Source organism: Rhinopithecus bieti, unplaced genomic scaffold, assembly GCF_001698545.2.
Source record: "Rhinopithecus bieti isolate Rb0 unplaced genomic scaffold, ASM169854v2 scaffold_46389, whole genome shotgun sequence".
Classification (NCBI taxonomy): domain Eukaryota; kingdom Metazoa; phylum Chordata; class Mammalia; order Primates; family Cercopithecidae; genus Rhinopithecus; species Rhinopithecus bieti.
In genome coordinates this window covers 294,925-305,818 of record NW_016818836.1, presented here as the reverse complement: position 1 = coordinate 305,818, position 10,894 = coordinate 294,925, and the positions used below count along the sequence as shown (strand labels likewise).

Sequence of the window (10,894 nt, the reverse complement as noted above, 5' to 3'; positions counted from 1 at the left end):
AAAAAAAAAAAAAAAAAAAAAAAATTTGAGGGCATCAAAAGAAAACAATTCATAAAAGAATAAATGTTAAAAAAACTTTCACTTCTCTAATAATAAAAAATTCAAGTAAAACAATACTAAGATAAGTTTTAACAGATTTAATTGACAAACATGAAAAAGTGAAATAGCTTTCTGTGTTGGCCAGTATTGGGATGAGGAGACAACCCCTGTGCTGCTAGTAGAAAAATGTATGTTCTCCTTTGGTGAGGTAATTTGGAAATCTATATCAAAAGCCTTAAAATTGTCTTTTGAATTCAAAATTTGTACGTGTAGGAATTTGTCTTTAATACATAATCAGAGATATATGGAAAGATCTACTAGGAAAAAGAGCAGACCCTTGACATCCAAAGCAAAGCATCTACGAATTAGTTCAGCCCTTGTAGAAAGCAGCCTGGAGAGTTCCCCAAAAACTAAAACTAGAATTACCATTCGACCCAGCAATCCCATTACTGAATATCTACCTGAAGGAAAATAAATCATTCTACCAAAAACACATGTGCACTCATATGTTTATCACAGCACTATCCACAGTAGCAATGACATGGAAACAACCCAGGTGCCTATCAATGGTGGATTATATAAAGAAAACATATTGCATATATACCCTGTAATACTACACAGCCGTTAAAAAGGAACAAAATCATGTCCTTTGCAGCAATATGGGTGCAACTGGAGCCCATTCTCCTAAGCAAATTAATACAGAAACAGAAAACCAAATAACATGTTTTCATTTTGAAGTGAGAGGTAAATATTGGGTACATATGGACACAAAAATGTGAACAATAAACACTGGAGATTCCAAAAGGGGAGAGGGAGAGAGAGGGGCAAGAGTTGAAAAGCTATCTATAGGGTACCATGTTCACTACTTGGGCAAGCAGATTATTAGAAGCCCAAGCCTCAGCATCCCACAATATGCCCATGTAGCAAACCTGCACATGTACCCCCAAAATCTAAAATAAAAATTTAAAAAAGTATGACATCTAATTAAATTAATATACAAGTCAACAAAAAGAATACTATGCAGCTATTAAAATGGTGTAGAAGGATATCAATGGTTTTGAAAGTTGTTCACAACATATTATGAAGTAAATAAAACAGGTTACAAAATAATCCAGCTTTTTTGAGAGAAAAAGTATATACAACTTAATTACATTGAACTTGAAATTATTAAATGCACCATTTTTATTCACTACTAAGAAATAAAAAAAAATCTGCCAATTAAACCATAATGAGCCATAGATTTTAGGATACATTATGATTTCAGAGAAGTTGAAATATGTATTCTGGAATTGATAAATATAGCATATTATGCGTGTCCCATTTTCCCTCCATTCTGAAATAAACTTCTTTTCCCATATTTTAATATCCAGAATTTAGGGATATTTTGTGTCTTACAATCAAAGCATACATTTAATGTAGTGTTTCTGCCAGGTGCAGTAGCTCACACCTGTGATCCTAGCACTTTGGGAGGCCAAAGCCAGTAGATCACTTGATGCCGGGAGTTGGACACCAGCCTGAGCAACATGGTGAAACTCTGTCTCTACTAAAAATACAAAAATTAGCTGGGTGTGGTGGCGTGAACCTGCAGTCCCAGCTACTCGGAAGGCTGAGGCAGGAGAATCACTTGAGACCAGGTGGCAGAGTTTGCAGTGAGCCGAGATCTCACCACTACACCCCAGCCTGGGTGACAGAGCAAGATTTCATCTTAAAAAGTAAAAATAATAGCAATAATAATGTAGTGTTTCTTCCAGGACCCCCACCCCACCTATAACTCATCAGAATCAAGAAAATATTATATATGCATTGTATTTGCATCAGAAAACAAGGAAGATATACCCAGAATGTTAATAGCTGGATTTTTTGTTTTTTGTTTTTCCAAATGATAAGATTGTGGAGAATTATTATTTTCTTCCTTAATAACAACAACAACAAAAAAATCAGCATTGCGAATTCCCAGGTTGGCCCCATGCTATGTAGAAGCTAGGAGGATCACTTGGGCTAAGGTACCACAGAGCTCCCACTCACTATCCTACTGAGAACTGGAAACCCTCAGAGTGAAGAGTTAAAGGGGCAGAGAGCAATTTTACCCACTCATGCATCACCCCCGGTATCTCAACTACCATAAAATGATGTGTCCAAAAAAGGCAACTCCTTGGTAAATGTACTTCACTCCCTTCTAGCATCCAACCACAATGCCTAAGGGGATGGCAAATAGACTTCATTTTTAAATGCTAGTTCTCATTGATTGGTAGTAGCCCCCTGGAGGACCTACTGGAAGGGATTCTGAGGCCAAATTGGAATTCAGGAGGAAGGTGTGCCTGATTGATTAGTCATGCTTAGCACTTAATCCAAGTGCTACATAGTAGCTAGGCCTGAAAGAATTTTCCCAGCTTTATTCTTGCTCTCTTACGTTCAAGAAGAGTACCTGTTTTTCTAGCCATCAAAGGTGAAGAGATCCTAACCAGACTAAGGACCATAATTTAAGGGCCTGGAATGTTACTGTTAATGCTAAACTAAGCCCATTCTAGCAAAGACACAATTCGGGTTTACAAACCAGCATTTCACAGTATGGCATTATATTTTAAAGTCAAAGAACACATATATTACTGGCTTAGTAATTACATTCCTGTGATACACACCTCATGTATCTGCTTTCTAAGAGATAGGAACAAGAATGTTCATAGCAACCATTCACAGGAGAATGGAAAAATAAATTTGGTACACAGACACACACAAAGTTTATTCACTTTATTAGTTTCACAAAACCATACAGATGAATAATAAACATTTGAGTGAAAGAAGCAAGTGACATAAAACCACATATAATATTGTACCTTTGTTTAAAAGATCAAAAACAAAACATAACTAATTATATATTGTTTAGAAATATGTGACTGTGATTAAACTATTACTATTTTTTTTTTGAAACACAGTCTTGCTCTGTCACCCAGGCTGGAGTGCAATGGCATGATCTTGGCTCATTGCAACCTCTGCCTCCTGGGTTTAAGCGATTCTCTCGCCTCAGCCTTCTCAGTAGCTGGGATTACAGGCACCTGCCATCATGCCCGGCTAATTTTCCTATTTTTGTAGAGACAGGGTTTCACCATGTTGGCGAGCCTAGTCTTGAACTCCTGACTGCAGGTGATCCGCCTGCTTGGGTCTCCCAAAGTGTGGGATTACAGGCATGAGCCACCACACCCGGCCAAAACTATTATTTAAAAGGCAGTAGAATATACAACACAAAACCTAGGATAATTACCTTTGGAGCAGGCATGGGACAGGATAGAGAAGATGTAACATATTGGAATATTCTAGTTAAGTTGGTTTGGTGTTGATCTATTGCTATGCTTTGTATAATATATGTTAGAATATATACAATATAATATATAATATGTATGTTAGAATATATAATACACAGTTTGAAAGAATTAATTTTCATTTAATGCAGTGCTCAATTAAAAATATAATCTTTCTCCACATTTGGGTGGAAGACTAGGAAATCCTGTCTTGCCATAACATGGATTAGAATAAGCCAGTTTTGTACAGTGACTTTTGTGGGTGACTGAGTCCCACCACTGCAATCAAGTTTCTCATCTACGGTGGCTGAGCCTCACCAGGAGCCTAAAATGCATAAAACTTTCCTTTCATACTTCTTTGGACTGTCTCGGTATAACCAAAGAAAGCACAGCTCCCTCATCTGTGCAGTGACAAGTTTGGGTAAAGCATTTTTTGAAAAAAACTGTCTCTTTTAGATTTTTTAAAAATCATTTTAAAGGTCATTTATACCATTTATCCCACTTTTATTACTACTGTAAAATAATATATGATTTTATGTAGTGTTTATCCTCAATGTACATGAAGTGTTTTTATAGTTGTTACTTCAAATGAATGACAAATTATTTATAATAACAAAAACATGGAAACAATCCAAATGGTCAGTCATCAGCAGGTAATAGAAGAACATGTAGCTCTCAAGTACTGTTTCTGAAGAGTGTATAATAGCACAGAAGACGTCAAAATTATTAAATGAAAAAGCATAATGGCTTGTATAATGAGTATATTACAGCCAAATGAAACCTATGTTTTAAAACAAACCAAAAATAGATACCCAACATGTTAAGAGTGGTTATCGCTGTGTGATATCTTACCTTTCTAAATTTTCTAAAATGACAATGCCTTGCTTTTATAATGGAATGAAAACCCATTCAAATTTAACCTTCTTGAAATGGAACTGATTGGCTAGATTGACTTTGGGGAATTGGAGGCAGCAAATGGAGATGTTCTTCACAAGACCAGGCAGTAACTCACTGGCAGCACCAGGATTAGTGTTGACAGTCCCTGTGTTTCTGGGTTGTGTTTTCACTCTGAATCCAGCTGGCTCCCTAACTGTACTCACCCCTCCCCTGACACACACATGTACACACACACACACAATTAATGAAATAAGACGAGCTCCCCCTGAAAAAGTCACCTCAGCCCCATATATTCCTCGGGTGGTGGTAAGCCATATGCCCCAGTTCACACCCTTTTCCCTGAAGGTCTTAGTGGGCAGGAAGACAAGAGAATGTGAATACTAATAAAGTTATCTCTGAGAAGCAGTGCCCTTTCCCAGGGTGGTCAGTGCAGCAGGCCAACCACAAAGCCTGGGTTATCAGACTCAAACCACATAGATGTCAAGCAGGTCACCCCAACCTTGATCTCAGAAAATACTGACACTTTAATGTGATCACCATGTAAGTTTGTTTAAAATTAAGATTTATTACTAATTTAAAAGCTTGGTAGTCTAGTGTGGCCAAGGTCATGAGGAAGAGGGAATGTACATTTAATAGAGCCTGTTTGGAGAGCCTATAAAACTGAAAACATCACATCCTATGGCCCAGCAATTCCTCTTCTAGTCCTATGGCCTAGAGAACAATCGCACAATGTACAGGTAGACACGATCGAGGATTTTCATTTTTTTATGAAAAATTAAAAACCACCAATTGTCTCTCAATAGGGGAATGGATAAATAAAATGACATATATTTATAGGATGAAATATTTAAAATTAAGATTGGTGATTCATATAGCACATGAATCTATATGTATAGCTCTATAAAGGAAATAGATCTTTGGAATTTAAAAGAAGTATCTATAGATTTATAGTTCCTGCAAGGATAGACATCAAAAACATGTTGTTTAGGGAAAAGAGCAAGTTCTAAAATGACATCTGAAGTATGACACCATTTCTTTAAAAAATAGAAAGAAAGAAAGAAAGAAAAAGAAAAGCAAACTACAGCCATCCATTTTGATAAATGCAGATATATACATGTAATAGCACAGGAACATTCTAGAAGGAAATACATTGAAATAATAGCAAAGGTAATATCTGAGGAAAAACAGAGGGGACTGGGATTGGGTGATACTTGGGTGATTTTCAAGGATTTTCAAGGATAAGTGGATTCCTGCGTTATTCATAATTATAAATATACAGTTTATTATTTTTTTAAGTCTCAGCAATTACTTTATCTGGTAATATATTTATAACAAAAGAAAGCTAAAAATATAGAGCTTTCTGTTGGAAATTGTTCCCACAGCACCACACCCACCTTTCCGCTCCCAACACACCCTTTCAGCCAAGTTGCCCAATATTGGGAGAAAGTGCCCCTGAAGCCTTTGCTCACCTTCACCATCCTTCTAGGAGCCACAGAAAATCACACTGGCAACGACCCCTTGCAGAAAAATTTATGCCAGAAAAATTAGCTCTCAGAAGTGTCATTTTGTTCAAAAAAGAGCACATGAATTTTATCCCTCCCCTGATGATTTTGAGAGCAAAGTATTTTAGAGTTTGGCACCAGCCAAACCAACAGGAGAGAAGGCAACTCCCCACATTTCATACCTGTCAAAAACCACTGCGGAATAAGCCCGCTCAGCAAAGATGACATCTGCAGCCCAGAACTCCTTGGTGGCCTTCAGACCCCTGCCTTTGCCCTCAGCAGCGAAGACCTCCACATTCTCCATTCTCCCTATTGTCATCTCAGAGTCTGTCAGGTCAGCGCGGCAGATATTTAACACTGAGCCAAGTCTCTTGTCATTGCTATTTCAGCACCTTCAGCATCCCAAAGAGCAAGACTATAAATGGACAAGCCACCTCCCCTTCCCTGCCCGCTCTCAGCCACTGGGCCCTCACCTCCCCCTCTGCTACTTTTTCTGGAGGTGGGAATGGGACCGGCATGAGAACAAGTGAACTGGGAATGGTTTCATTCATCACCCAGCAAAGCTAACAGAAGAGAATATGACCATGGCTTAATATGGTTCTGGGATAGGACCTGAAAAGTTTTGAGAGGTTCCATTGCAAGCAGAAGCTCTGTATATGCTAAGTTCTGAACTGCAACAATCCTGTTCGGCTTTAATTGGAGTAGGGAGCATTTGGTCAGGAGGATATTTTTAGCGGCCAGATGCCTCTGTCAATCAAAAGCAGACAACTGGAGTGGTCCAAGAGAAACAAGGTGATATTTGCTGCTCTGGGACCCTTCAGCTGTCAGGCTTGCACTTTCTCAAGTGAGATGGGCCCCTCGCCCCACCCTTTTCAGTCTCTCTCCCAAGGGTGGACTGTTTGCAGGAAGCAGCAGAAGCTAAACTGAGGGCTGGGCACGGTTGCTCATGCCTGTAATCTCCACCTTGGGAGGCCGAGGCGGGTGGATCACCTGAGGTCAGGAGTTCGAGACCAGCCTGACCAATATGGTGAAACCCCGTCTCTACTAAATATGCAAAAATTAGCTGGGCATGGTAGCAGGTGCCTGTAATCCCAGCTACTTGGGAGGCTGAGGCAGGAGAATTGCTTGAACCCGGGAGGCAGAGGTTGCAGTGAGCCGAGATTGCGCCATTGCACCCCAGCCTGGGCGACAGAGTGAGACTCCATCTCAATAAAAAAAAAAAAAAAAAAAAAAAAAAAAAAAAAAAAAAAAAAAAAAAAAAAAAAAAAAAACACCCCCTGTGAAAAAAAAAAAAAAAAAAAAAAAAAAAAAAAAAAAAAAAAAAAGAAGCAGAAGCTAAACTGAGCCCTTGGCATATACGTAACAATACTATTTAGGCTCCAAGGGGGCATTTTTCCTCTTCAGTGTCACCTAGGTCTCCCACAGCACCCCTACTCCACAGCTGTTCTTAGCACTGCTGGTGATGCTGGTATGCTGGAGGCAGGCTGGATACAGAGAAGGCAGGCTTTAAAAATAGCAACCCCCATCTCTATCTTTCTATCAAATTTCCTTTAACATGTGTCTGCTGCCAGGAAAATACCAACGTGCTCTGTCCTTCTTCTTACTCAGGAGTGAGGACACTGGAAAGACGAATCTAAAATCCCCATTGAACTAAATGCCACTGTTCTTGGCTATCAGGCAGCTCTCACTGAGGTTTAAAATAAAGACACTTGCAGATCTGGAGTTCTGGCTTGACTTCCTTGTAAGATTTTTAGCTCCTGGGATGCATCTACTTCCTGGGGGGGCAGTGGGCCGGGGCATTTCCTGGATCTTTCTGAGTGTATGGTTTCTGAGTCAGATGAATCTGGGTTTGAATTCTGAGCCTGCTACTACCACTTGAGACGGAACCTGTGAAACAAGGGTGATAATTTCTACCTCACTGGATTGTGAGAGTTAGATAATATGTATAAAGGATGTAACACAGCACTGAGCACTTCATAAAGTACTCATTAAGTGATAGCTATTTTATTTTATTTACTCTGTCACATTGTCCTCCCTAAACTCTCAAGATGTACCAGAAATTTTAACATGTCTTCAACCAACTGAATCTCCCAAAACACCTTCGACTCTTGGAAGCGTGTTGCAAGTTCACTGTCTGATCATATATCCTGATTTTTAGGTAAGAATACATAGCCATGAGAGCAAGAGAATGTCTCTGCGGCTTCTGATGTACCCTGAAGAGCAAAAGAACTTAAGACATGTAATGTTAGGTGCCTCAAAAAGTAAACACTGCATGCTCCCAAGGGGAAAAACAATTCTACAAACAGAGTTAAGAAAAGGGAAAGAAGGCCGGGCTCAGTGGCTCACGCCTGTAATCCCAGCACTTGGGAGGCCGAGGTGGGTGGATCACTTGAGCCCAGGGGTTGAGACTAGCTTGGGCAACATGGTGAAATCCCATCTCTACCAAAATACAAAAAATAAACTAGGCGTGGTGGGCGCATGCCTGTAGTCCTATCTACTCAGGAGGCTGAGGTAGGAGGACCACTTGAGCCCATGAGGCAGAGGTTGCAGGGAGCTATGATCGTACCACTGCACTCCAGCCTGGGTAACAGAGCAAGATCTTGTCTCAGAAAAAACAAAAGAAGGAAAGGAAAGGAAGGGAAGGGAAGGGAAGGGAAGGGAAGGGAAGGGAAAGGTGTTTTCAGGAAGCACTTGGGAGGCCGAGGTGGGTGGATCACTTGAGCCCAGGGGTTGAGACTAGCTTGGGCAACATGGTGAAATCCCATCTCTACCAAAAATACAAAAAATAAACTAGGCGTGGTGGGCGCATGCCTGTAGTCCTATCTACTCAGGAGGCTGAGGTAGGAGGACCACTTGAGCCCATGAGGCAGAGGTTGCAGGGAGCTATGATCGTACCACTGCACTCCAGCCTGGGTAACAGAGCAAGATCTTGTCTCAGAAAAAACAAAAAGAAGGAAAGGAAAGGAAGGGAAGGGAAGGGAGGGGAAGGGAAGGGAAGGGAAAGGTGTTTTCAGGAAAGGAGAGGAAATATTAAAAAGATTTTTTCACTGTAATCCCAGCACTTTGGGAGGCCAAGGCAGGCAGATCATGAGATCAAGAGATCAAAACCATCCTGCCTAACACGGTGAAACCCCGTCTCTACTAAAAATACAAAAATTAGCTGGGCATAGTGGCACACGCCTGTAGTCCCAGCTACTCAGGAGGCTGAGGCAGGAGAATCACTTGAACCCAGGAGGCGGAGGTTGCAGTGAGACAAGATCGTGCCACTGCACTCCAGTCTGGGCGACAGAGCGAGACTCCATCTCAAAAAAAAAAAAAGTTTTTTTCAATCCAGGTTGACTCCCAGTGAATACCCTGTATCCACATTGCCTAGCAACTCAAGGTCTTGCAACAGCTAGTCTGCCCTCAGGGGCCAGGGGCTCAGCCTGGCTCAGATGAGCTTATTCCCTAGACTCAGCACTCTTGGAGCAGGTTCAGCCCAAGCCATGGTCAAAAAAGAAATTTACCTGCCCCAAGACCACACGGAGAGAGGAAGCCCAGGGCTCTAATTATACCTGTGGGCCTCAATCTTATCAGAATGATGGTTATTATATTATTAAAGGGTGGTAGACCGAATAACAGGCCCCAAAGATGTGCAGATTCTAATGCTTAGACCTGTGAATATGTTACCTTATATGGCAAAAGGAACTTTGTGAATGTGATCAAGTTAAAGATTTTGAGATGAGAAGATTATCCTAGATTATCCTGGTAGGACGGATGTAATCACAAGGATCCTTATAGGAGGAAGGCAGGAGGGCCGGGGTCAGAGGAGAAGCAACAATGCAACCAACAGGGTCAGAGTCAGAGAGATATTTGAAGGGGCTATGTTGCTGACTTTAAAGATGGAAGAAGCGGCCATGAGCCAAGAAACTGGAAAAGGCAAGGGAACAGATTCTCACCCTAGAGCCTCCAGAGGGAACACAGCCCTGCGGACCTTGATTTCAGTCATGTAAAGTCCATTTCTGGCTATATAAAGTCCATTTCTGGCTTCTGACCACCAGAACTGTAAGATAATAAATTTTTGTTATTTTAAGTCACTAAATTTGTCATGTTTTGTCACAGCAGCAATAGTAAATATAGTAAATATTTATTATACTAGTCTCATTATAGTAAATATTATGTTTACTTTAAAGTGAAATTCATACATAGTATAATTTATTCATTCATATACCTAAAAAAAAAATGACTAGTTTAACCTAATAAAGGTGAAAGAAAATCAAAGTTAATTTGTAGTAATATCTATTTACTGTAAATTAAATATGTAAATGTGCTCACTATGCATATGCTTGGGTACAACTATATTAGAAGATGAGATAAAATGGCTAGATGTTTATACCTCTAAGTGGAATCACTATGATAGAACAAAAATGCAGATTGATTTTGAGGACACAATACCATATTGTTGCCTGTGACCATAATTTTCTGAAGTGCTAAATGACTCTTAGGGGAGTTCTAAATAAAATAAACTATGATCTTCCTTTGGTTAACGAGAAGTTGCATTGCTGGAAAATTCAGTGTATATTAAAACTTTACAAAAACTACTTTACAATTACTTACAAAATGGATTACCAGACTCAGACAATCATAAACCGGCTTTTTGCCTACCAGAAAAGTACATACAGATATTCGAGGTTGTGCAGGGTGGGCAGAGAGTCTTCATTGTACCAGGCTGTCCCCTGCTTCTCAGAGGATCTAACATCTCTGGCCAGGATTAAGGATGCAGAGGATGTTGACAGTAGCTTCCAGACTGGTGGTGGGGAAGGGGGCATAAGGCCTTAGTATACCACATATCAATATGTTTTTTGCCCATCTGCCTTTGCTACAGCCCATCCTGGTTTGTTTTTTCCCCCCACTGAGATCCTACCCTTTTTTGATGACTTTGGTGCTGCCGAGAATACACCTGTAGCATCCCACAATCATTGTGACAAACAAAAGTTCTTCCCACATTCCTAAAATGCTTTCTACATAGTAGATTTGCCTCCATTGAGAACTACTGGTCTTTGTCACGAGAAAAAGTACATCTAGAGTTTTGAAAAGATTTCTTATTGATGCAGAAGATAGAAAAATTATTTAGGCCGGGCACAGTGGCTCACACCTGTAACCCCAGCACTTTGGGAGGCC

General features: G+C 40.2%; 1 protein-coding gene across 2 annotated transcripts in view; it reads right to left on the bottom strand.

Annotated features, from left to right (window-relative positions):
• The window catches only part of SMYD1 (SET and MYND domain containing 1), a 42,610-nt gene extending 36,472 nt beyond the window's left edge, over positions 1-6,138 (bottom strand). Inside the window, exon 1 of one of the 2 annotated variants that reach the window (XM_017857589.1) lies at positions 5,917-6,138. In XM_017857589.1, coding sequence (XP_017713078.1) covers positions 5,917-6,053 — 137 coding nt within the window. In that variant the 5' untranslated portion in view covers positions 6,054-6,138. The remainder of the gene's footprint in view (positions 1-5,916) is intronic. The other variant, XM_017857590.1, reaches the window with a different exon arrangement.
• Positions 6,139-10,894: the final 4,756 nt, after the last annotated feature.